The following is a 26,288-nucleotide window of genomic DNA, read 5'->3' on the forward strand; positions in this document are numbered from 1 at the left end:
TATCAAACAGAGATATAACACAACACTGCACTGCCACAATAATCTGAAGAAACCACAAACAAAAAAACGGCACACACTATACAGAGGCTGTTTAATGCACCAGCACTATCAAAATTCAGTTTGATAGGTTGAGTTCAATGTCGTGAAAGCAAATGAAGAGTCTGTAAAGAACCACTGGAGCAATATCAGCGTTTAACATGAAAAAATTATTCAACACTAATACATAGGACTGAGTTTGCTGGATGTGTTAGCAAAATGTCACAAGGATCTTATATAGTACGTCCAAGTCACACATTACACACAGATGCACTGCAATAATATAAATATTTAGATCACCTTATCACCTTTCAATCCAGGCAGGCCAGCTCGTCCTGTTGGGCCCTGTCGCAGAGGGAGCGGAACAAAGGGAAGGAAAAGTTTAACATTCAATCACTTAGGATTCTCCTAAGATGTAAAAAAAATGGTAGAAGCAAATATCAGGCCCACCTGAGGTCCCACCATACCAGGCAGTCCTCGTGGTCCCTCGGGCCCTGGGTCTCCCTGCGAAGAGAAGGACACAGTGGAATTTATGTATCACAAATATGTATCACAAATACACACACGTAGTACTTGTAATATGAGTCCATTGTTGTTTGATAGTGAATGGCATTTTTGCACAAAATACTTCTGATCCATTGTTGACATTGTTTTGACATGCAGCACATTCCTGTTTGCCACAACCCTATGAGAAACATAAGCAGTGTTGGCAGAGTATCCAGTTGTTTTGCAGCGGTTTGGATTGCCAGGCCCCAACAGTCAATCCACTCTAATTGACAGAGGTGAGGGGAGACTGGCCAGAAAGTGTGGCTGGACCAAACAGCAGACAGGCTGCTCAGGTAGCTTTCACCCTGTCTGCAGTAATAGTCAGAAGCACTGATGTGATGACAACAATTTGTATATGCCCAAGTATGTGTGAGAACATACATGCTATACTATTCTCACAGACACAGCAGTTACAAGTTACTCTGGGTTTTTTCCCCTCTATGCCTAAAGATAATGGAAGCAATACCATATTTGCTCTGTAGCAGCAATGTCTGATGCAACCAACAAAGGCATAGTGAATACAGTTGGATACAAAACCAAAATAAAATCCAGAATTTTGCACCACTCGTCTGCAGAAAAGGCCTGAGAGCAATAATGTTACTGAAAAACAAACCTAAAAGAATTAAAGAACCAACCACTAAAAACAATCAATGTGTCGGTCTGACCAATATGCACAAAATCAGTAATAAGTATTACAGAATACTGTCTATGTTGCATCATCAAAGACATGTGGCTTAAACTATAAGTCCATCTGGACCCCTTAAGGTCAGTGTTTGATGCTGAGGCTCCGCTGTGGTACCGCAGGAGGACACACAAATCACATGCCTTCCATCAAAAGAGGCTTTTAACAGTAGACACATGAAAAATGATGCACTGAAAGAAGGGGGAAAGCACAGATAGAAAATGCTCCCCCATTGCCCCCACCCAAAAACTCCAGAGTCCACTGGCCGAGCTGAAACGACGGGGTACATCAACATCCCACACAGAGCCTTTCCTCAAACTGCTGTCAAGATGAAGCCTGTCTGCCAGGTGGTTAAACATCATCCAAACCGCTATCTGCTCGCCATGCGGGGAAGACAATTGGTTCGAGGCTCGATCAAATCCAGATTGCTGCATTCCTGTACATCATGTTTCAACACAACCGTTGTAGCCTCAGAAAATCCAATTAGACATAGAAATGTTTCTACACCCAGGACATCATAATCCCATTTAAGCGCGCCACTTCAAATGCCTCCGATTCAGACCCAGACAAGATTTAGTGCATTTTAATTTAGACTTGGCCACAAACAGCATGTACCTCTGTTAGCCACACACCAAATCTGATTGGCTACATACCAAAAAAAGGGTTGGGCCTCCTCTGGTAGCTTATGTGCTTATACTGTTAATGCGATTAATTATGAAAAAGACATTTGAGTCTCTGTGATCAAGTAGCTCCTGTAGGTGTAATGTGTAGGTGTCCCTTTTTTCACCATGTAGTTTATGTGTAGACAGCTGTTATTCCTTGCTACTGCAATGAGACATATACCAATAGCTAATTTCACTGTAACTTCAAAGTAACTTCAGAAGAATAGATGAGAAGGTATAAATCTAAAAAGTTAATCTAGTTCCTGACACAGTCACAGTCCAGTATAGCTAAATGACTTTGGTGCAAACTACTGAACTGCAATGCCCATCATTTCCTGTCTTTCTTCAATATCATGATTGCTACCTTCATGGACACATTCACAAGTACTTTGAGTGTAAACAGAGCCATTCCTAAAAAAAAAAAAAATGCAGGTAGTATATAAAAACAACAACAAAAAACATGGTGGAAGAAAAAAACAAGGGTATTATTACAGCTACTCTGGTCTCCATCTCGCCCTACTGTTTTTCTTTCAGGCTATGAAAAAGTGTCGGGCTGCATCACATTTTGCTGAGTCACACACTGGCAGAGACATCAAGTGCATACCAGAAGGAACACTTGCTGTTTATGTTCTCTCTGCGATTACTCGAGTAAAGGTTCTAACCACGTGCAATAGGCTTTTAAATAAATGAGTGAGCACAACGAGAGCCTCAACGGTGTGACTGACAGTGAGACGTGAAAATGAGTTTTAGATGTCAAATTAAAGTTCTTTGCGAGATTCGTACAGCGTCAAAATCACCCAGCTGGAAAGTTGAGTAAATATGATTTATTACATCAAAGGCTGGATTAAAGAGGTGCGGGGATTTGGGCTCTCTAGTATGATTACTCAAAAGTACTTACTGGCCATAACTTGTCTGAGAACTGCATCAGCTTTAATTATTAATAAGTCAGTTACCGCCTCCTTTTTTGCATTTGAGTAAAAGTAAAAGTATATAAATTGCAAAAAACTATCTTATCACTGACTTCATTTGAGTAGTAGCATTTGACGTTGCTCCGGGTTGTTCCGTCACACAACCTGAAAGTGTTAAAGCGTTCACATCGGAGCTTATGATCAACATCACTGAACACAGTGAAGCGCAGTTCATCAGATACAACTGTGAAGGAACAAAACGTGGTGGCACCTTGATTTCATTTGGTCAGAAATGTAATTTACTGTTTTTCTTTGGTAGGAATTCGTGCAAACTTCAAAAGGTATTTCTTTGTTAATAAATACTGTTGAAAAGCCTGTTTATTTCCCTTATATCTTGCCAAGAAGCATTGTTGGCAACAAAGGAATAATCAACAAAACACAAATTTCCTTACTTTTTGAGCTAATTTTAAATAGGCACAGGGAAGGAAAGGAAAGGAAAGCCCATTCACACACATACAAGTGTGTAAATCAGTGTCACATCCTTTTCTTTTTACACCAAGTGGTCTGCAGTTTCTGAATGAGACCTGTCATCAGTTAAACAGCAAGTGCCGTGGCTAGCAGAACTGATATAATCAAAAGCAACTATTTATTTTTGCATAGCACATGTAAAATTCTGCATGATATTAGGTTTGGGTTTTTTTTTTTTTTGAACCAAAACACTTGAAGATGGTGTGTGCATACTTCCTGTCTGGCTGTTTCAGTAGGATCAGTGACTTACAGCCAGTAGCTGAGGTGAATGCTGAGAAATCATTCCTCCAGCTGTGTCTAGCGCCACTCAGTGACCCCTCAAAAATCCCCAATAAATTCAAAGATACGAGGAACACAAACCAGTGTAAACGACACTTGAAAGCACGGGACAGGTGCTGTATACAGTTGGATCAGGGTGGCTGACGTGAACATCTGGAAGTAACTATAGACACACGATACTGCATTCTGCAGTAATGGAAAAAAGCTTGTTCTCTTTTAGGCCTCTGATGGTCTTTCCTTAATTTAAATGTATTTTAACCTCTTTATTGTAACTCACTTTACCCTTTAACAGCAAACAACAAGCTCAGCTCCAGTACTCTACACTCAACCTGACATTAGACTAAAAAACAAAAAAACAAAACAAAGCAGGCAGCTATATATTCTCTTTATTCTCTACACCCTGTCTGCATGTGGCAAGTTTCGCTTTCACTAAGGTTTCCGATGTCTGGCTCTCTTTAACATGTAAGCCCATGTTGACTTGTGAATCTCATCACATTCACATCCTATTTATACGAGTCCCTTACTTATGGCCTTACCAGTGGCATGAACATGCATAAACAAAAAGAAACCCACTGACAGTCACCTGGCCTCTACTAAACACAACAAGAGGAGGACGAGACACCAAAGCTGAAAATTTCCTCCACATCAGGCATGAATTAACTTTCTGGATGTAGAAGAGCTCAGAAAAGTAAAACATCCTTCCAAAGATTCCTGGATCCAGATCCTTATCATCTCCAGAAGTTAATCACTTCTGAATTGTGCCAAGCCCCACCTCTGGTGCACTTTGTATGCAAATATGTCAATACCTCTTTGAGGTAGCGGACAAACAAATAAATCAAATGAACCAATCAGATGACCTCCATAGTTGAGGTAGATTTACAGTGTCTCTTGTTGTAGTTTTGAATGGTGTTTTCTTGGGTTTCGGCCTCTGTTTTGAGTTTATCAGAGTGCCTTTATTCCCCTCAGTGGTTTTCTGCTCATTCCTCCCTAAGTCTCTTCTGCCTCTGATTTAGTTAGGGTGAAGTCTTCTTGCTTACATGTTTTTCCTATTTTACTTTGAAAGTCAGCCTTTATTCCCTTGTGTTGCTTTTATTTCCTGTCTTACCTTGTCTAGTTGTCACTTATTGGTAGATATCATCACCTGTGTCCACACCCATCTGTCTTCCCCGGGCACTTCTGAGAGTATTTGTAAACTTGCCTCAAGATGTCCGTTCATTTTCCTTGATGTGCATCTCCGATTTCTCTGTAGGTCCTTTTTTATTTACTTTTTAAACTTTGGGACTTTTTATACCTGCCTAAATAAAGGCATGTTATCTTATTTCATTACATTGTTTTTGTGCCTTGCATACGTACAATGGAAGAGAACAACAGAAAAGACACTACTGCCATCAGGAAAACAAAACCCGTATTAAACGATACAGTGAATCTAACCAAGAATTAGCTTGCGACGTGAAAATTCCTAACTACTGTCAGTCGTGAGGCTCATGAGCCAATCCCAATCTAAGCACTAAGACTCACAAATCTAAATCAAACAAAACATGTTGCTGCTAAAAAATACAGACTCACCCTTAGACCAGGAAAGCCACTTATGCCAGCCCCACCAACAGGGCCCTGTGGAGGAACATCATAAGTACGTTTGTCTCACTCTCAAAACAATACAGGAGTAACAAAGCATATTTATGTCATCTGATCATAAAAAAACCCTAAAAAACTCTCAGTAAAGCTAGGATTATTCATACGCATATAACTGTACATTTTACAGCTGAGTATTATGAGACACTGTCCACCTGTGCTGCCTCTAATGAGACAGCACAAACAGAAGAAGCCAGAGTTCGAGGATGAAGACAGAAGACTGAAGTAAGTATTGGACATACTGAACAAAAAGCGGGCACAGGTTCTCACCTCATTTCCATCTGGACCAGGAGGCCCCCTCTCCCCAGCATCCCCCATGACACCCTACGGGGCAAATACATCCGCAATTAATTTAAGAAAGTCAGGACTACCATTTCTAACTTTACCCTCAATCTGCAGAGAGTAACACCTCCACAGAGGTAAAAGAGTAGTGTTTTTTTCTTCTGCTTTCTCCATAACGGCTCTGTGCTTTCTGTCGTGCGTGGCATAGCAAACTTTTTTAAAAAATTGACTTTACATGTAGCATTTAACGTGCAATTTCCCAAAGTAATTATTCAAGATTAACTTCACATGGACATAATGTGCAAAAGCACATTTTTTAATGAGGCAAGATTAGCCGGCGTATTAGCCAGACATCACTGTTCCAAGAAAAAAAAAATTGATAAAACAGTCACTGGGCTTTTTGCCCGCTTGGCAACTTCAATACAGAGAAGCGAAGGCTTGTTTTTAAAACATTAACTTTTCACAGTGTGCGGGCCCAACCTAGACATTCCATCTGTCTCTGAGTGTAACTGTATTCAAGGCCACCCTGGAACAAACTTGCAGACAATATGCCAAGATGCATGTAATTTGCTATGTCTTGAACACTGTATTGTATGTATGCATACATGTGTAATAGTCCTCTTTGTTCTTTTCTCTCGATGTCCTATCAAACCCGCCTCCTGCTGCTTTAGCACATTCACAGCAGCAGGATACAAATGTGCCTCTTTTGGATGCTTCTGGGGTCTGTGTGGATATGCAGTACTGCTATATACTGGCATACTGTATACCTGATGAGCTGGATAGCAGCAGTTTTTACCATCAACGTGATGAGCAAAAGTATAGATTTAGGGAACTGTTAAGTATGGCAAAAACCAAAATGGATTCATTATTACATGTCTTCCTTTGGGGCCAGGTCTTCCAGCAGGTCCAGGTATGCCCTAGAAAAGAAAAACAAGCAGTTAGATTTCTCACGCAAGTTTAGGATTGAAATTGAAATGACTGGAAAGAGAATTAGAGAGGATATGAGCCTAAGCAACCACAGCTCTTCTAATCTCCCCCGCTATCCATAAAACAAAATAAGCCCATAAAATAAGATGCTTAAATTATCCATTAAAGTCGCACAGGTTCTCAATACAGCCTACTTTAGGTGAGGATTTAACAATGCATTTCATCACGTTGAATAAAGTTCTCTTGGCATAAAACAAGCTGATGTGAAAAAGCCACAACAAAACTACAAACACTGGGATTTCTTAGATTTTGACCTCTCAAGAATGAAGCAATGTGTTCAGTAATTACTGACTGCCTAAATGGAAAATATTTTTTTCTGTAGCCTAATGATGGGGGAAAGTTTGAATAAACAGAAAATAAATGGAGGTGAAAGATAAGATATTCACAGATTTATTAGAGGTAAATAAAAAAAATTGTGATGGGAAATGTGTCATGTTTATAGAGACTTTGACAAATTGCACACTGGAAATGAACAAACATCACTCACTTTCTCCCCTTCCAGCCCGGGTGGGCCAGCATCGCCCGGAGGCCCAATGAAACCCTGAAAATAAGGAAAACATCACAACAAAGTAAAAATTCTGTGCTGCATTAACACAGCACAATGCTTACATTAACTTGTCATTATAAAATAATGACAGCAGAAGAATAGTAGCTTGTCTGGTGCACTGTTCTTAAATGCCTTCAAATGCACTAATAATATTTCAGCAACAGAGCTGCACATAGTCTTTTATTTTGGAAACTGACTAGATTTCCTTTTCCTGCATCTGACTTTTTGCACTCTGCATCAGATGTGGGTCATGTCCGCTCATCTTGGCTAACATGAATAACTTATTTTGTGCTGATGGCAGCACAGGAAAAACGATTTGCCACTGAAATCAGTTCATAACAATCAGGACGGTTGCAGCTTGAACATCTTTGTCTGGAGTACAGAGCCACCACATGAAAGTGCCTAATTGGGTAAAAATAGATGACACAGTCAGAGGATTTTTTTTTTAATCCTTTTAAAATTTAATTCTGGATTTTAAAAGACATGTGTGGCCCTGATGCATCCTGTGGGAAACATGGGAGAAATAGCTGGTTTCACTGGCCAAACTCGTCTTTGTTCAAGGTAAATGTAGCTCAGGAACAGTCTGAACACAGATTCCTCATCAGTGTTACAGTGTGAATTCAAGGAGTTTTCCAGTGAGTAAAAATGCAAACAGGATCAGTATCTGAGACCAATGATCGATTAAATTTTTGTACCAATAACAAAAAAAAAAAAAAAAAAACCAAATAGGATCTTTAATCTGATTTTAAATCATGAACAGTGTTCTCATATCATAATTGGTCCTGCATTACAAGCTAACACACACCAAAAACAAATCTGTTGGAGCCATAAGAAATTAAAAAGTTGGTTTTAGCCTCATTTTTGCAACCAAACTGTCAAAATACGAGCAAAAAACCCTAAAGCTGCTCAGTATTTGTACTACAATTCAGACTGGCTGCATTCAGGTTTGTATGTCAGTTAGCATACAACCTAATCAGTATTTCCGAGTCATCCTTTTTTTTTTTTTTGCATCCATTTCCACCCTCTCTCATTGCTCAAACATCTTTCTTTTCAGCACATTGTCTGCCTCTGTGGCTCCTTCTCACCCTGCCAGCTTCGGTCCGACACTGTGATCCTAGCTATCCTGTTTCCTGGGACCGCAACGCTCCTCTTAAGTCCATTCTCTAGCTAGCTCATTTGGCCCCTTCTGATTTCATCTGTTCCTCTTCTACCTACTGTCTTTCTTCTGTTCTCCTATTTTGGGGCATTTCAGTCACTGTGGAGCCAGCCTGAAACTCTGGTCCTAATCCTTTCAGGAAATGAAAGAGTTCAATGTAGTAATACTGAAGGAAAAAAAATAGCAGAAAACACCTTATACTTACACGAACACCTTTAGGGCCAGGGCTACCTTGTGGCCCGGCCGAGCCCTACAAAGAAAAACAGGGAGACTTTGTTGACTACAAAGCATCTGATGTGCATAGGTCAGCAGAAATTAGTGTACATTATTGTTGCTGTGTTCTCTTAGTAAAGTTCTCGATAGAGCAATAAAGGAATCTGCAAGGATTGATGGAGAAACAATTTTTGTGTGTTTTTCACTGCACCTGCCTGCCAGGGTAACCTGCAGCTCCAGCTTCCCCAGGAAGTCCTGGTATGCCCTAAAGTGACGAGAGAGGAAAAGGGAGAGAGAGAGAATGAACGGTGAATAGGGAGATTAGTGGACGGATAACGTGAAAGGGGAGAAACGCAGACTTCTAGTAGCAGTGCCAGCTAAGGAATAAAACAAGCACTGTTCATTCCCAACAGCTCCGTCTACTAACTGCACCTTTCAGCACCCCTCCAATACACCCCATCCCTCACTATCTCACTCTGGCTTTTACTTCAGATCATTGTTCACTGTTATGTGACTCATTCTTGTTATTGTCGTTGTTTGAGAAAGTGAAGAGTTTTAAGAGGGATAAAAAGAGCCATAAAAAGAACCAGCTACTATAAGGGACAGCTGAAGGACTACCATAACTGGCTTGTCACACACTCATCTTTGCATTCGTTCATTTGCATGTGTGTACCAACCCAGTTCCTATTTGTATTTTTGTGACAAAGTACTAGACGGAATCCAGCTACCTTGAATTTAACACTTTTAGCTTTGTTGGGCTGTAACACAAACCATGAACACAAATAACTACTTACTTGTTCTCCTGGTGGTCCAGGTGGACCCAGATAACCTTTAGGACCCTTAAAAAGTAGAATGAAACAAGTACTTTTAGTAAATTTCAACTGAAAAATTGGTAACTAAGAGTAACTAAGCTGCCCTGCTAGCAGCATTAAAAGGCATAAAAACTAAATGCTAAATTAAGAATATGTACGCCGAATGTGAACTATTAGAGAGCAGTCAGTCTAATAAAAATATCATGTTGAGTGTTGAAACAAAGCATGCGGATGAAGTCAGGGGATTACCAGCTTCAGTAGGATTCAACTACTTGGAAACCATGAATCTATGTGTCAGGTTCAAAGAGTTTAACCAACCACCCCACTGGACAGACCCCAAGCAGTGCACTAAACAAGAAGAGCCAACAGTAAAACTAGAAAAAAGAAGGGTAGTTAATCACTTTGATGAAGTAAAGAAAAAAAACAGTGGGATGGATTTCCTGTGGGCAGTTTTTGTGTTACTACTTTAAAATTTCCAAAGTCATAGATAATGCTTTAAACTTGGGTCGGTAACCTTATGCACGTCCTGCATGTCCTGTGTAAACATGAGAAATTATGCAGTTTTGTATCAGTGAAAATAATGGTTTGAGCTTCATGTTTCTGTGGGAAAGTCTGTGGGCAGGCACACTTTTTGGGACTGGCCAAAGGACGTGTGATAAAACAATATATAACAAATCTATTACATGTGACATCTCTGTTTGAGAAATTTGCTCTAAACAGTTTTCTTTCAGTTTGTGCCATCTAGTTTTAACAAGTCGGTGTCCCATTTTACATCAGGACAGTTTATAAAAACATCCACAGCACATTTCTGAGTTCTGTGTGGTTTTAAAACAAAGTGATTCAATTAAAACACAAAAAAAATGTTCATTCTGCAGAAAGTGATTAAAGTGGAAACAGTTTAGTGACTCTGGTCCAAAGCCAGCCCTGGGCTACAGCAAAATCCCACATTTAGTTTAGTAAGCACGTTTTCTTTGTAAGCTAAACAGGATTTATTGTTGAGTAAATCAGAGCTATTCTCCTCTTAAGCGCTTTATTTTTGCTTTTGACGTGATTATCAACAACAGATGTTTACAGCGACAAAACACAAGGTCAGGGCCAGGTCAGTGTCTTTTTCGGGGAAGAAAGAGGGCTTCTTGAACAGTATCAATGTCTCTGTCATGTACTTCCGAGGTTGTGACATATGACCTTCACGCCCAATAAAAGTTCCACGCAGGGCTAAAGAGCGTAGGCCAGTAATTTCCTCTGAAAATACCTGATGGGCCGCAGGGGGTGTGCTGGATGTATTAAGTTTAGCTACTGCAAACACTGATGTGGCCTCTTGGGATTCAAGGTTAAGGCCAACTATGTGGAAACCAGATTCAGAATTTCATCAAGAAGCTACCTGTAGATACAGCCATGTGAGGAGCAGGACCACCTACTATAACAGAATAAATCTATTGAGTTCATGGGGTCATGCCAAGAAAAACTCAAACACAACAGCAGCGATGTGTGGCTTTGAGTAAAACTATAAAGCCTAAAAAGAATTTAAGTCTGTCAGTTGATAATTATGTATCAATGCTTTTCATTTTACCCGTCACTGCATCTATGAAATTCTGTTTTAAAGCATGGCATGACAGTGGATGTCTGGTACCCAAGGCAGTACCATATCACCCCATTAGAACACTTCGCTCTCGCACTGCAGGCTTACTTGTTGTTCCTAGAATCCAGCTTCCAGTTTGGATTCGGCAGACAGACACTATCTCTACTTTTAAGATTAGGCTTCAAACTTTCCTTTTTGGTAAAGTATATAGTTAGAGCTGGATCAGGTGACCTTGAATCCTCCCTTAGTTATGCTGCAATAGGTGTAGACTGCTGGGGGATTCCCATGATGCACTGAGCATTTTCTTTTCTGTCATCTTTCTCACTCAACATGTGTTAATTGAATCATACTTGTTATTAACCTCTGTCTCTCTTCCACAGCATGTCTTTATCCTGTCTTCCTTCTCTCAGCCCAACTGGTCGCAGCAGATGGCCCCGCCCCTCCCTGAGCCTGGTTCTGCTGGAGGTTTCTTCCTGTTAAAAGGGAGTTTTTCCTTCCCACTGTCGCCAAAGTGCTTGCTCATAGGGGGTCATATCATTGTTGGGTTTTTTCTCTGAATGTATTATTGTAGGGTCTAACTTACAATATAAAGCACATTGAGGCGACTGTTGCTGTGATTTGGCACTATATAAATACAACTGAATTGAATTGAACTGAAATGGAATGGAATGGAATATTGACTATGCTATTGATCCCACGGTCCAGGGAAAGGTCGTTTTCCTCTTTCAGATCACCTCTGACCTTAAACCTTAAAAGCCAGGTTTAGCTTTGAGCAAAGCAGCACTACGTCCTAACAGTCAGCTTCAAGCTCTGATTGAGACAGAGAGGAAGAAACAGGATCGACCTCACACGGTAAAGTAAAGATATAGGAGGGGAAAATGAGCAAGAAAAGATGGACTCATATATTTCTTTCTGTTAGTTTATAATGAAAATATAAAGAAACACAGACTGTAGACGGAGAACTGTGGCAAGCAGCGATGACATGGGCCACACTGATTCACCTCAATACAAAGGATTGAAAGGAAACAGTAAATGGTAAAAGTAAGATAAAAGTTGTGCTCCCAGTGATTTTTTTTAAAGAATTATAAAACAACAAAATGACATTGTACAGTACATAAACATGTACTTTTTCACAGATTGAAAGTCTTTTATGCTCTCATCTCACAAGCAGTTTTATAGAATAAATGTTACCAGTAAGCCTGGAAATCCATTGGGTCCAGGACGACCTGGAGGTCCTCTGTCACCCTAATAAAACAAAGGAAAAAGAAAGCAGTACAACACATGCACAGTCATTATTAAATGCCATAAATGAAATATTGTTTAACTCAATACTAAAGCTTCATAAAAGCATTACACCAATGAATAATTCATGAAAGTGATGCAATATTAGAAAAAGGAAATAGCTTTTCTGGTTAAAATGAGAAATGTGGGCAGCCAGAGCAAGCAAAATAGGCAGTGATTGACCAGTTAGATATAAAATTAGGCATCAGTTAACACCAACGTGAACATGATCGCTCTCCTCACATCTCAGAATAGAGTTCTGGCTCATAAAAAGGATCTTATGTTGCCTGTCCATCCTGTTGTGGCGGTGGCCGGCTAATCCCGCTGTGTGCTACCTCAGCTGCCACTTGTTAAATCTGTTATTTATGTCGCTGTCATGGATCTGACTGAGTCCTGTTGTCAAGAGCTTGGCCATCTTAGAGGGGAGCAGCATTTTTGGTTTAATCCTGTGCTCACTCAGAGAAGACTCAGCTTACACTTGCTTGAGTTCAGTTACGATACTGCACACTTGACTTACACATGCACAAAAAGAGGTAGCAGCGCAAAGTAAACAAGGAAATTACACTGCGATTCATCATTTGGACAGCTGAGTTGTTTCTTGCTAAACATTATTAGTAAGGACTGAAGCATCTGTTTATTAATTCGCCATCACTTTTACAAGAAAAGCCCACACAGTGAAAATTCAGATTTAATGATATAGAGATCAAAATATTCTTATGTTGATTTTAAAAACCCCAAAAAACTAAATAAAGGTAAGTTGAGCGTGCATATGAGAAATTAACTTGGCTAACAGATTTTAACCAGCATTTTTTCTCATTATAACACCCCGATTTTTTATAATCGCAGTGCATGGTAGTGCAGTGACCTTTCAATTTGAATGTTTTCTTCTCTTCAGGTGCTTCAGTTTCTTCTCATGGTCCAAAGACATGCATGGGTTATGTTAACAGGCAATCCTACACTGACCGTAGGTGTGAATGTGAGTGTGAATGATTGTCTGTGTCTCTGTGTTAGCCTTGTGCTAGCATGGAGACGTCCCATGGTTACCTCCTGGTCTCATCTAGTGCAGACAGTTCCTGGCCTCATCTAACTTACATCCAACACAACATCTCTGGGACATTATGTGTTAGTCCATCCAAAGCCGCCATGTTCCACCTCAGACTGTCGGGAGCTCAGTGATGCCCTGATGCAGATCAGGGGAGGAGATCCCCAGGAAACCATCCATCATGTCATTAGGAGCATGAATACCAGCATCCAAGGCCATACAGACTAATGAGTATCATTATGAATTGATGCAATGAGGTTTCTGCAAAATGGACTAGCCTGTTGCAACATTTCTTCACTTTCATGTTCACCAAACTGTCAAGATGCCCATAGATGGATCTACCCCAGTTCTGCTAACCCTAAATTTGCATCTGGGCAACAAAAAGATTTCCTTGCTATTTCCAAAATGTTTCCTCAGTGTTTTAAATAACTCCCAGCATTTCTTTCTTTTGTTGGCTCAATTTTGAACAGTGTGAAACAACACTCGCAGCTGCACACATCTTTTAAGTCTTATGGAGGTACAAGAGTGATAACAGCACTGCACTACAAATGAACTTGTAAGTAATACTGGACGAACCCTACTGAAACTTCACATTAATCTGTTTACCCCAGCGAGGATTTAAAGAGAGCTATGATACTTTGCTATGCGAAGCTCCTTAAACTTGAGGGAAGACGGATATGTTTGGATATTAATCACTTCAAAAAAATGTAGCAGTGCTTCTCAGGAATATCATTACTGTAATCATGTTTGAAGAAGAAAATGAGACAGAAGAGATGATAGACTAAGCAAAGGCCAGCCGTGATGATGTCAGACAAATCGGTGACAATAAAATGACTCAGAAATGCATAAAAAGGGCTTTAAAGTCAATGTAGAATGAATTCATTGGGATAAAGAAAACCATACCCTCAAAGTCATTGTTGCAGTATTTGAAAATGAATTTATGCTGAAAACGCCTCGTAAAATTAAATGAAAAATCTGTTTTTCATCATCATGAATGAAAACCGTTTAGTATTTTGTGACTTGTCACGGGCTTGCTGAATAATCTTTAGTACTCACTCTACTATATGAACTGTGTCAACATTTTGGGATCATTTCACAACATTGAAAAGAAAAAAAAGAAAAAAGAATCCCACATCATAAACCAAAAGCTGCCAGTAAGTGAAATGGTGGGGGTGACGACTCGTGAGGTCATGAGACAAACATAGCAAAGAGCAGAGGGACAGAGAGCCGGACACAGAGACCAGTGGCAGATTCCTCACCTTCTCTCCTGGTGGAGCCTGACCTGGAGACAGCCCAGGGTCTCCTTTTGAACCCTAGAACAGAAACAGGGTCACAAGGTCAGAATCTCAGGCACTCAGTGCATTTATAATCTATTGCTGACACGCACATCCAGATATTGCCACACCTCAAAAATAGTATACATAAAGATTCTGATTTTGAGAGGTCCAAAAATAAGTATGCAGAATAAAGCATGCATAACATGCAGGCTACAGTGCTTGATTACCTGATTTACACTGTATGTGTATAAAAATGTATGTGAACCCTTAAGATAGCTGTCAGCAAAAGGCTAGGCAACCAGAAAAACAATATTGGGGGTAAAGGAGTGAGTCTGATGCCGAATTTGATGCTCATCTCACATAAAAGACATCTGCAAAGGCTTATAACAAAGAATGACTCATTAGATACATTCTGGGAAATTTAGAAGTAATTTTAGATCCTAAAAACTGAAAATCAGCTGAAGGAAGGAAGGAAGGAAGGAAGGAAGGAGCTGATTACCGCCTTTTTTCATTGGTCTGCATGCAGCATTTTGTATGGTATGAAAAAGCAAAGCATACCAATTTCAAAGCCATCTGGTGTAGGATGACAGTCAGAGGCTTTAACCTTCAGCTGGGGTTCATAAGTAATTTGACATCTTGATTGTTTTATTTATAATCTGCTGTAGCAGTGTAAAGAGGCAATTTTCAAAAACTTACACACATATCTGTGTAATAGACAAGCATCACCTGTGAGTCTTTGATGGGTTTAATGAAGACGAAACATACTGTAGCTCTTAGTCTGTTTTACTTAGTTAGTTGGTTATTAAAGTGAAAGAAACAGTTGACTCCAAACAAGCAGCTGGAGCAAAGCAGGGATTTCCAGAGAACAGCAATATTGCTCTTTAACAGCCAGAGGTCTCATGCCTTTCCTCCCCAGTATGAAATAGATTTAGGTCAGAACATCTTTTCTGTTGTGATTCAACTAAAAGTAATATTCTCCAGACAGCAGACAGCCTTAAAGATGCAATGCCAGTAGACTGTCACATAATTTTAGCGCCAATACTTAATCTGACATTCCAACTTGCTGTTGTCAACACTAAAGTGTCCTGGTGAGGAATAGTTAGCCGTTCCTGCAAAGCAGGGGGAACAGCAATACAGCACAACATTTTGCACACTGTGAAAAATATTTGGGTTTGGATACTAAGAAAACGAGTGAGTCAAATATATTTTGTGACAGTTTAATAAATGTGTTTTACATGCATGATGAGCTGAACACGCGTGACAGACCCTCTTTTTTAGAGACAAATGTACTGAAATGTGGAGGTGAACAGACAGGCACCAAAATGCTTTCAACTACACAAAGGGAATGTTGCTTCATTCTAACGTCACAATTTTCCATTCTTTGCATTATTTATTTTTATGTCATAGATCACATTGAGGAATGTTTCTACAACTGAACTATACCGGAGAGTAAGAGGAGGAACTAAATGTAAAGAAAACTGACTGAATTGAACCTGTTTGATTAGATTGTGTGATTATTCCAATGACTGGAAACCTACAAACATAAACAACCAGAAATGGGTGTCAGGAAGGCCATTCCAGAAACTTATTGGCGATATCTCTATAAAACTGCAGATTTTAAGATCAAACAATTGTACACAAGTAAAACTTCCCAGGGTAGCTCAAGCCCTGCCATGAACTGGAAACTCTTGGAACACCAGTGTCACTGTCCACAGTGAAGTGAGATTTACATCACAATAGACTGAAAGGCGACTGACATCTTCAAGCGTGACTGAAACTTGCTGCTGCCCACATGGAGAAGCTAGATATCTTCCAGAGAAATGTTTTAGGGTCAAATGACACAAACTTTGAGCGATTTGTCCACAGTCGAACGGCCTTCCTACAGCCCTGGTCTCAGCCTTATTGAACATTTGTAGACTGTGCTTAAAAGCAAGTCTGTGCCACAAAACCAACTACTGTAAACAAACTCTACCGAGCCAAGAAACATGGCCAAATATCCAGCCAGGATTATGCCACGAGCTTCTTAATGGCTACAAAAAGCATCTGGTTGATCTGCAACTTGCTAAGGCACATTTAATCCAATAATAATGGGGGTGCCTCTAAATACTTTTTACAGGAAATCCAAAATAAATTCAAACTTTAGCAGCAATTTCTTTTTCCAGACTTTCAAGATTTTGTAGTCATTCCACCCTGGACAAAGAACGGTTAAAAAAAAACAAAACAAACAAACACTAAAAGCCCCAAATCACCACAACATTCATTCCCACGATCGTTTTATGTAAACTTTTTACCACAACTGCATAAGTACCTGTCCATTTGCCTTTTCTAAATCAGTTTGTGAATTCCCTTCTGTACGCATGATATCTTTATTTTAGCCTTCTCTTTGCATAAGTAACCTGTTTAAATGTGACTGGTATTCATTGTTTGCTAATAATAGACTGATGAGTGCCACATAAATGATGGTTGTGCCACTCATCACAACTTGGCTCAGAAGGAAAAGAAGATCATTTAAACCAGGGGTAGGCAACTCCAGGCCTCGAGTGCCGGTGTCCTGCAGGTTTTAGATGTGTCCATGATCCATCACAGCTGATTTAAAGGGCTAAATGACTCCTCAGCATTTCTGAAGTTCTCCAGAGGCCTGGCAATGAACTAATCATTTGATTCAGGTGTGTTAACCCAGGGTGCGATCTAAAACCTGCAGGACACCGGCACTCGAGGCCTGGAGTTGCCTACCCCTGATTTAAACGTTTTGGTAAATCCCATTTTTTACATTTTTCTTATCCGTCTACACTCACTGCAAATAAAGATTACCTGCCTGTGTTTTTAAGCATCATATTTCCATAGTTTTGACTGACACCCAATGAGGCATACAAAGGCTAAGCGAGTGAGAGAACAGAAATCCTGCCATATCATAAAACCAGTTCCTTCCTGTTTAAAAAACAGTCGGCTGAGCATAAAGTCCACAGCCTGACAGGCTCTTTCAGGTTAAGGGCTTATCTTTATAACATTTCAGATTAGGCTTCAAAAATGTAAGATTGGCTCAGCGTCAGTAACCATATTCCCAGTGTCCTAGAAACAAAACACATTTCAACAAGAGATGTTTTCCAAAACTGAGACAAAGAGGTTCTCAGTCGCTTCCCTGCCTCCGCAAAGGGTTTCAGGGCTGAGAATGACTCACTGACCGGTCACTATGGTATTAGATACTCTTTTATTTTTCCACATGAGTGTGGGAGTAAACGCTGATAGAACAGAAAGCCGGCAGGTGGCCTGCTGTTGCATAATAGCTGATCAGTGGAATTTAGCCAAATCTCAGCGTCTCAGCAAGGTCAGAGGTGATACAGAATAAATCCACCTCTCTGTGCTGTTTCTACAATCAAGGAAGAAAAACAACATTTGGTAGTCTCATAAATAGAATTCGTCTCTCCGGGACTAACAAAGTGAAGAGGCATTCGCTTGTCGGAAAGTTTGGCAATCAGCAATGAAGAGGGATGGGTAGGACAACCACTCGTGCTTCGCTTGACTCCTGTAGTGGGAGTGTTTGTTGATTGATTGCTTGGTCTTGGCAGCCACTCTGTGGGTAGACAGTAAGGAATACAGCCATCACAAACATCTGCATGGCGCTGCCCACATTCTCGCTCAGCCTTACCGATGTTTCTGGTCCTAAGCTGGGGAAAAAGCTTAGCAGTGACGCTTTCTGTTGGATTTCTTCCCCCTTTTTATATGAAATCAGTGCTATGGTTAATGAGCCAGGACTGGCACAATTATGCCCTGTGGTTAAACCCAAGGTAATAACGATCTAAGCTAAGGGTATCATTTAAACAAACAACCGCCTTTGTCTCCTCCTGGTGCACGGTGTCAATATACAGGCCTGCTATTATCATGCTTGCCTACATCTGGCTGTGTTTAATTCCTCTTGCACACGCTCTCTTCTCTTCAGGGAACAGCATGTCAGTCGCTATAATTGATGCCATTTGCTATATAGTAAAAACTTTAACTACAGAAGAGTAAATTTCCATGAGTTTGCGGGATTTCTCAGATAACTAAGCCACTTAGTGACATCACTGCTGATGTGCTTGATTGATTTAATGTTCAAGGACGCAAAGCGCAGACTCTAACAACTTTGTACAACTATCCTTTAAAAACAAACTCTTGACATGCCTCTAACTGAACTAGCCATTATGTCAAGAAACACTGTGTGTGGCCTTGTCAGGAGAAGACAGCGTGAAATCAGGACGCCGCACTGATGAATAGCATGATTAGATCTACTGCCAATAAGAATTTGAGTGTATTTATACAGTTTTTTGGTACAACTGTCTTCTCAACGCATTTTATACAATAACCCACATGCACTGATGGTGCATTAAAGCCAATTCCTCGTTTCAGTAGTTTCCTAAAGTACATTTTGAAAAGTCGGCTAAAACAGCAAAATCCGATCACTAAGCTTCCGATTAATTTACACCACACACTATTTCCTTATCCATAGCCACAGCCAATGGATTGAGCACCCCAACTACTAGAGCAGTGACGACATGGTTATCAAAACCCACTAATGTGACGAGTCCTTTTCAAACAAACCAGAACTTAGCCATGGGTTTTCCACTTCTTTACAAAACAAGGTGACTAAAAGCATATGGCTAGATCTTTTTAATGAAAGCGTGTGAAAGCAGAGTATAACCGAATCCCTGGCCTGTGTGTTGGGTTCAGTGGTGCCCCTTGTGGCTGTGAGGAGACGTTCTCCACGCCCATAGAGAGTGTACTAGCCAGAACTCTGTGTGGTACTCTCACAGAGTGCTGTTTATACACCCCACTCCTTCTCCTATTGGAGAATACCACTCACCTTGGGTCCAGGTGGTCCAGGCTGTCCTGGTTTTCCATGTGGACCAGGGGGACCCTGGAACAGACACAGGAGAGAAATGTGAAATTGCTGTGCATTGCTGTCAACAGCTCAATTTGAGATGAGTTCAGAATAGTTACATGTTCCACAGCAATGTAAAATAAAAGTGATGAAACAAGAAAGTTGCACAAAGATATTGCAGTTTCTTCAGAAGTGCACACACCGTTAGGTTTAAAATGAACAAATAACTCTATTCTATCACATTCGCCCTCAGTGCAAATCAGTATATCATGGAACCAAACAGTTATGCAACCACATGTGCTTAAAGCTACTATTAAATCCAGTTCTTTGTATTGTTTAACGGCAAAGAAAGACACGGCTCAAAGTGGTCTAACTCAAAAGATGATCTTTAATTTTACATATTGCGGAATATGGAGACTAAGCAGAGAGACAACATCAGCTTCAGTCTGAAAAAGGAGCCGCCAGTCTGATTATTTATATACTTCCTCTACACGTCACGCACACTTTAAGTTTCGATCAAACACTCTACTTAGTTTCACTTTCTGCCTGCAGCTCCTGTGCTCTGCAAAAGCATGCAGTTTCCTGTCAGTACTCTTGGCTCAGACTCTACTCAGAGATGGCCCTTTTAGACTATATTAAAAACAAGTAACAATAAGCACTAACAATATATTTATTTTATGACACTACATGTGCACAGTCAAATGCACACTCGCACATCCACCATAAATGCACTGCATTCCTCCACATCTGTACCCCTGCTGCTTACCAGGCTTTTCTGCACTACAACAAGAGCTAAAAAAAGAAGCTCCAACTTTTCAGTGCTGTGCTTCTTCTCTAATGTCTTCTGAATGAAAGTGCATACTGTCAACTAAGGTCCACCTTAAAGAAACGCAACTCAGCAAGACAAAAGCTGCTATGATAATCAGCACCTCTTCCCCCCAGCACAGCTTTGTTATAGGATACAATATCATCTTTCTGCACAAACACATCTGAGCGCTAATATGACATTAGCACTCATATACACCAGAGCTGCCTCTTGCACTTGCAGGCATGATAGTTCACACTAGTTGACAGCACTGACAACAACATCAGCAATGTCTGTAATTCATTATCCCATGTTGTCATGTCAAGGAGTTCATCTGACGAGGGACGGTTCTGGACCACAAAGTCCATTATCCTGTGCAGAAACAGCAGAGACACAGTTAGAGTGCGCTGCCCTCAGCTTTCCAACACATAATGGTCCAAAGCCTCGTCCTGTTTGGACTTTCGGACTTAGCCTACAGGGTGATAAGTATGCTCTGTTCCAGCCATGTGTTTTACAATCCTGTAATAGGAGACATGTTTAACTGAATGCCACCTCTTAGGGTCTACAAGCCTGTCTGTCTTTCTTTAAGGATGCTTTTCATCCTGTTAAAATGCAGACTTAAGTTAAAACCTTCCCTTCAAGTGGAATCAGTCATCTGGCGTAACAGCAATGCCAAAACTGAGGCTCAGGCAAAACAGCACCAAGTCCTATGACATAGTTGTGAACCTTGCTCATCTTTTGCTGCAACTAACATCATGCCATCTGACCTAATGCTTCAACATCTTGGGGAACTATAATAGAATAGAATAGAATTCAACTTTATTGTCATTGCACAGGTACAGGGCAACGAAATGCAGTTTGCATCCATCCAGAAGTGCTTTAGTGATATAGATATATTACAATATATATTAGCAATAATATAGAAATGCAAACTCCTGTATGTGAGTGTTGCATGTTGCCTTTTTGTCACATCTAAAAAACTGTGGCTAAACTTAGAGAGGAAATCATGTACACATAGGCACATAAGTATATCCACAGAGGGCCACTCGCCTAAATAAACTACCGGTAACATGGTTTTACCCCATTAATAATCAATGCATTGGCGCTGACACTTGGCGCTTGATGTGGTTAAGAAGCAGGTGCTGAAATCTACAAGTAATCAACTTAATTATGTTAAATGTTTTCTTTAAGTGCAGCTGGTATTTCCAATCCATCAGTTAAATTAGCCATGATGATGCGTCTCCGCATGGTCGAGCAAAGACGGGACTGAAGTTATTCTTATTTATGACTTATTTATACCTTCCGTCCGACACTAAAAATAAAACACGCCTTGTTCTGTTTAAAAGATGCCTCCAGGGCCTGTGGCGTGATTGCGGCGTTGCATCATCAGCCTTAGCAGATGTATACGAAGTAGTCTTGAGATCAGAGTGGATTTAATCACACTAACCACAACACTGTCTGTCAGCACTGCTTTCCCGATGGTCGCAGATGTGGTGGTGACTAGCGGAAAAGCACATGAGGAGTGATTTTGCAGAGATTACTCACCCGAGAGCCTCTTTTTCCTGGAGGACCAGGTAAACCAGGGGGACCAGGAGGACCCTAAACCAGAAAGAAACCAGAAATGTGGAAAGGAAGGAGACATAGATAGAGACAGGGAAGAGGGGGGAAGACAGTGCATTAATGGCAAGCAATAACATGTAGTTCACTGTTTAGGCATATTTGTGTAGGAGCTGCAAAGTTTAAAGAAAAGAGTCTAATGTTTGCATCTAAAAGCCCAATCAAGAAAGTCCTGATCAAGTAAAGCAAGTTACATTCTCAGAACACAGACACCGGTGTTCTCCGACTAGACTAATCAGCATCCAGTATATGCATAGAGTATACAGGGCTAAACAGCATTGAATTGGCCAAAATGGAAGCGGAACAACAAATCCTGCCTGTGCTTAGAAATCAAGAAGTTAAAGAAGTTAGTAAGAAACATAAGCATGTGCATTCAGTTCTACTTTAAGTAACAAATGTAATTAAGGATATGATATTTTATCATTCAAGGTTTTGTTTTGTTAGAAACTTAGTGAGCTCATACAGTCCAAATGTAGAGCCAGCTTTTTCTTTTATTTATTTATTTGTTTGTTCATTTATTTAAAAAATGTGCTCTTTCAAAATTCTCTTACATCCTGTTTATCAAATGCTTCACATTATAAGCCAAATGTGTGGAAAGGAGTTTTAGAAAATTTAAGTAGAAACCAGAAAATCCAACTTAGGCTGAGGTCTGGGCTTTGACTGGATCATTGAATCACCTTCATTCTTTTTTTCACTTTATGTTGTAGACTTGCTGCTGTGCTTGGCATCATTGTCCTGTTATGACCCAGTCTCGGGCTTTAGCTGTCAAACAGAGTTGACAGTTGACTAGAATACTTTGGCATACAGAGGCCTTCAAGGTCAAATCATTGACTGCAAGGTCCCCAGCATTCACCGTCTCCTCCACCGTGCTGACAGTCCAAAGACTGTCCAAAGGACTTTGTTCCAGGATTCTTCTGGTTTATTCAAACACACCTTTGCAAACCCCAGCTGTGCTGCCATGTTCGTTTTAGAAATAAGAGACTTTGTCTTAAACAAGCTGTACTTGTTCAGTCCTTTTCGATATATACTATAACCATGAGATTTAACATGCTAACTGGCACCTCTGGTGTCTGAGATGTAGCTCTTGGGTTTTTTGCAGTTTCTCTGAGCATTGCAAGGTCTGGCCATGAGGTGAATTTGCTGGAACATGGGGAAAATTGCGGTCTTGTGTAGTCTTGAAAGCTCTAGACCAGCAGACTGCCAAAACCTCTGCTTTTCTGCTAAAGATGCGCACACTTGCTGATAGTCGATCAATCGAGCACATTTCATTATTAGCACCTAGCTGCTACCTTCCATCTATGGAAGGAATAGGGTGTACTTAGTTTTTAACAGGGCTGTGTGCCAGACAAATGCACTAAATTCACTCTGTTTAGCTGTGTAGAAAGATTTAAAATGTTTTGGGAAAAGGTCAGAGTCACATGTAAGAAATACTTGTACACCATTTCCTTCTCTCCCCCAAAACAATGTTAATATTCCCAAAACTAGATGATAAGACTGTTTACTGTTCAGTGTTTTTAGGGCACTCTGGAGCATCTCTTGTCAGAGAAGTAGATGGGCAGAGAGGGATACATAAATAAAGAAACAGCTGTTTGTTCCTCCAGACTCCCACATACAGAGACATGGAAAGTGTGAGCACACCACCGCCTTCGCCACAACAACAGGGCCTAAAGAAACGGAGGCACTGATCGACTAAAATGACCGTATTCAAAGGCTTCATCTGTGCTGCCAAGATAGGGGTCAAATATTCAACAGTGTCCAGTGAAAAGGTCAATTTTCTTGAAAGTTGAAGGGCAAAATGAATCTTCTTTTGAAGAACTCTTTTTAACTGCTGCACTGCGTGCAATAAAGTTGAGTTGATTCACACAAACCAATGTACGTTGTTTACACACAGCAACTTACTTTCAAAGGGGAAGGAGGAAATAAATGAGTGAATTTCACTCCAGTCCTGTATTTTATTTTTTTAATTGGCTGTATTTCAGTGAAAATAATTTTTTATGTGTATGTGTTTGTTATAGTTTATGCAAGTCTTTTGTTTATACTGCTGTCTTTCTTGGCCAGGACACTCTTTGAGAATCTGATTTTCTTTTATAAGAGTCATTTTTCCTGAATAAATAAAGTTATAATAAATTAATAAATGAAATAAATGAAGATTTGGTGAGATTCCTTTATTGTCCTGAGACTCGAGTTCTTGTTTTGGGATTGTTTTTTTTTTTTTTATTTCTAAGAGCTATTTGGGATAAGCTGGACCTGATAAGTACAAAAACCAAGCATCAGCTTTGATTTCAACTTTCATATATTTCAATATTAACACATGGAATAGCTAAAGGCAAAAAAAAAAAAATGTATAAAGAGACATTGGACACAACCAGTGAACTGTTCAGGCCAATCAAACACATGAAAGCAGAACAGTATAACAGCATTTCAGTGTTTTACATTGCAATACCGTATAAGCATAAAGACACCAAATATCAATATCTTACACACGCAACAAATATAAAGTGTACATTTCGCCTCTGTCAGTGCGCCCCAGGGTGGCTGTGGCTACAATGTAGCTTGCCGGACCAGTGTGTGAATGGGTGGATGACTGGATATGTAAAGCGCTTTGGGGTCCTTAGGGACTAGTAAAGCGCTATATAAATACAGGCCATTTACCATTTTATCAGACCACCAGATGGTGCTGTTGAGTGCTGTTTTTCTAGAAAGGTCAGCCGGTGATGATCAGCATGTGGGGCCAAGTTAGCAAACCAGAGATGTGGGCAGAAAGAAATTATAAAAGCACGTTGCCTTTTAAACATATACTGTAGGCGCACTGGATTATAAGGCGCATTACGCAAAACAAAACAGTCAGATAAGTCAAATTTTACTCAACTCATTCTTCTTGCTTCCTCCACATCCGCACCATTGTTTCATTAATGTTGAATTCTCTTGCAGCTGCTCTGTTCCCAAGTTGTTGCAGTATATTAATGATTAACCTCGTATTGTGGATGGATTATCTCAGTTGTTCTCCCGACTGAAGTTTGGTCCGTTTACAGCATCCTGCCATGCGATTGCATTTGTCTCTAACCATTGGGAACCTTCATGTTAATTTTTATCGAGTGGAAAAAAGTTGGCGTTCATCCTCCAGCTTCACTGTGTTTATGTTATGCTAACATAGCTGTGTCACTAGCGATCACGTAGCTCATCATTATATACCAGCTAGCCCAACTTCAGTAACCCTACAAACATCACTGTTGTTTCGTTTTCTGTCTTCATTTATGTCTGAAGTGACAGCAGAGCTGTACGTTAAATATTTTTCACAAATCTCTCAGTCAGAACATGCTATATCATGTTTAGGTCGAAACTAGCGAGCTAACTTCCTGCTAACTTCTAACTCTGTTAAGTTTAATAAATTCTGTTTTCATTTCATGACAGAATTTAGACAGTTTTTAACTCTCAGTGATGCCGCAGTGTTCATTTGACTTTGGGACCTGAGTTTGACCCGGGTTACTCCACGAGGCTCCTGACTATGGTAGCCGTAATGCTCCAACAATCCATCAAGCTTCATAGCTTACCAAAGTCATACTAAAACATTTTTTGATAGATTTTTGAGCGCCATGTACCACATAAGACTGATTTGGGGTCAGTAAGCATAACCAGAATTCATACATAAGGTGTACCGGATTATAAGGCACGCTGTCGATTTTTGAGAAAATTAAAGGATTTTAAGTGCGCCTTATAGTCCGAAGAATACAGTAAAGGTTTTTTGTTGATTTTTTTGTTTTTTAGCAAAGCCCGGACCAAAGACGTTTGTATGGAAGTAAAATATTCTGGGAATACTAGAATAAAAAGGTTTATGTCATGCAACATCATCTTAAGGTCATAGGCAAAGGAGTAGCAAAACTGACAGTGATTTAGCTCAGCCAAAGTCCAGCCAACCCCGTGGCCCACTTAAATGAACAAAGCTACATCCTAATTCAGAACGAGCTACAAAAACAATGCAATCCATAGCCTACTCCATGCGCAACTACCCACATCCATACGTGTTGCAGAAAGCAGGGGCCTTTGTTACGTGCTCATGACACCCAACCTCTACAGAGAAGTGAAGTGTAAAGCTGATGAAAGTCCGAGTATAGTAGTCAAGACAACATTAACTTCCGACACATGCTGTGGAGTTCCATGTTACTATATTAGCTCACTGTCTCACAGAGGACTGGCAATCACAGTCTCATTTTCAAATACCTCTAACAGCAGAGTAGTCCAAACTTGCACAACTCCAACTGAAATAACTGCAAACTCCTAATATTCTCAAAGTGCTTTTATTGTCAGTGAAAAACTTGGTTTCCTTCTGAAACTTCAGAGAACGCTAAAAATGATAATCTCCCATCACTCCTCAGAGCTTGGGCATGACTTTTGCAGTGGGGTCAACCTACTCATAATGTTGTGTCATTAAATTGGGCCAATATTGAAGCAGTGAGTCATTTTAAATTGGGGGGGTTTTTGTCACTGTGAGTAAAAGAAATCATATACATCATATTATAGACAAAGGGGAAAGTAAGACACGCTTTCTTCTGCTGCTTCTTTGC

General features: G+C 40.2%; 1 protein-coding gene across 1 annotated transcript in view; it reads right to left on the reverse strand.

Annotated features, from left to right (window-relative positions):
• The window catches only part of LOC102311250 (collagen alpha-1(XXIV) chain), an 83,824-nt gene that overhangs the window by 41,064 nt on the left and 16,472 nt on the right, over positions 1-26,288 (reverse strand). The window contains exons 4-16 of the mRNA XM_005923910.3: positions 21,655-21,708; positions 19,287-19,340; positions 14,432-14,485; positions 12,041-12,094; positions 9,253-9,297; positions 8,670-8,723; positions 8,451-8,495; positions 7,030-7,083; positions 6,428-6,472; positions 5,544-5,597; positions 5,208-5,252; positions 487-540; positions 337-381 (exon numbers count right to left, since the gene is read on the reverse strand). Coding sequence (XP_005923972.1) covers positions 337-381; positions 487-540; positions 5,208-5,252; positions 5,544-5,597; positions 6,428-6,472; positions 7,030-7,083; positions 8,451-8,495; positions 8,670-8,723; positions 9,253-9,297; positions 12,041-12,094; positions 14,432-14,485; positions 19,287-19,340; positions 21,655-21,708 — 657 coding nt within the window. The remainder of the gene's footprint in view (positions 1-336; positions 382-486; positions 541-5,207; positions 5,253-5,543; positions 5,598-6,427; positions 6,473-7,029; positions 7,084-8,450; positions 8,496-8,669; positions 8,724-9,252; positions 9,298-12,040; positions 12,095-14,431; positions 14,486-19,286; positions 19,341-21,654; positions 21,709-26,288) is intronic.

Source organism: Haplochromis burtoni, unplaced genomic scaffold (genome assembly GCF_018398535.1).
Source record: "Haplochromis burtoni strain Fernald_Lab_line unplaced genomic scaffold, NCSU_Asbu1 Contig_53, whole genome shotgun sequence".
In the NCBI taxonomy this organism is placed as follows: Eukaryota; Metazoa; Chordata; class Actinopteri; order Cichliformes; family Cichlidae; genus Haplochromis; species Haplochromis burtoni.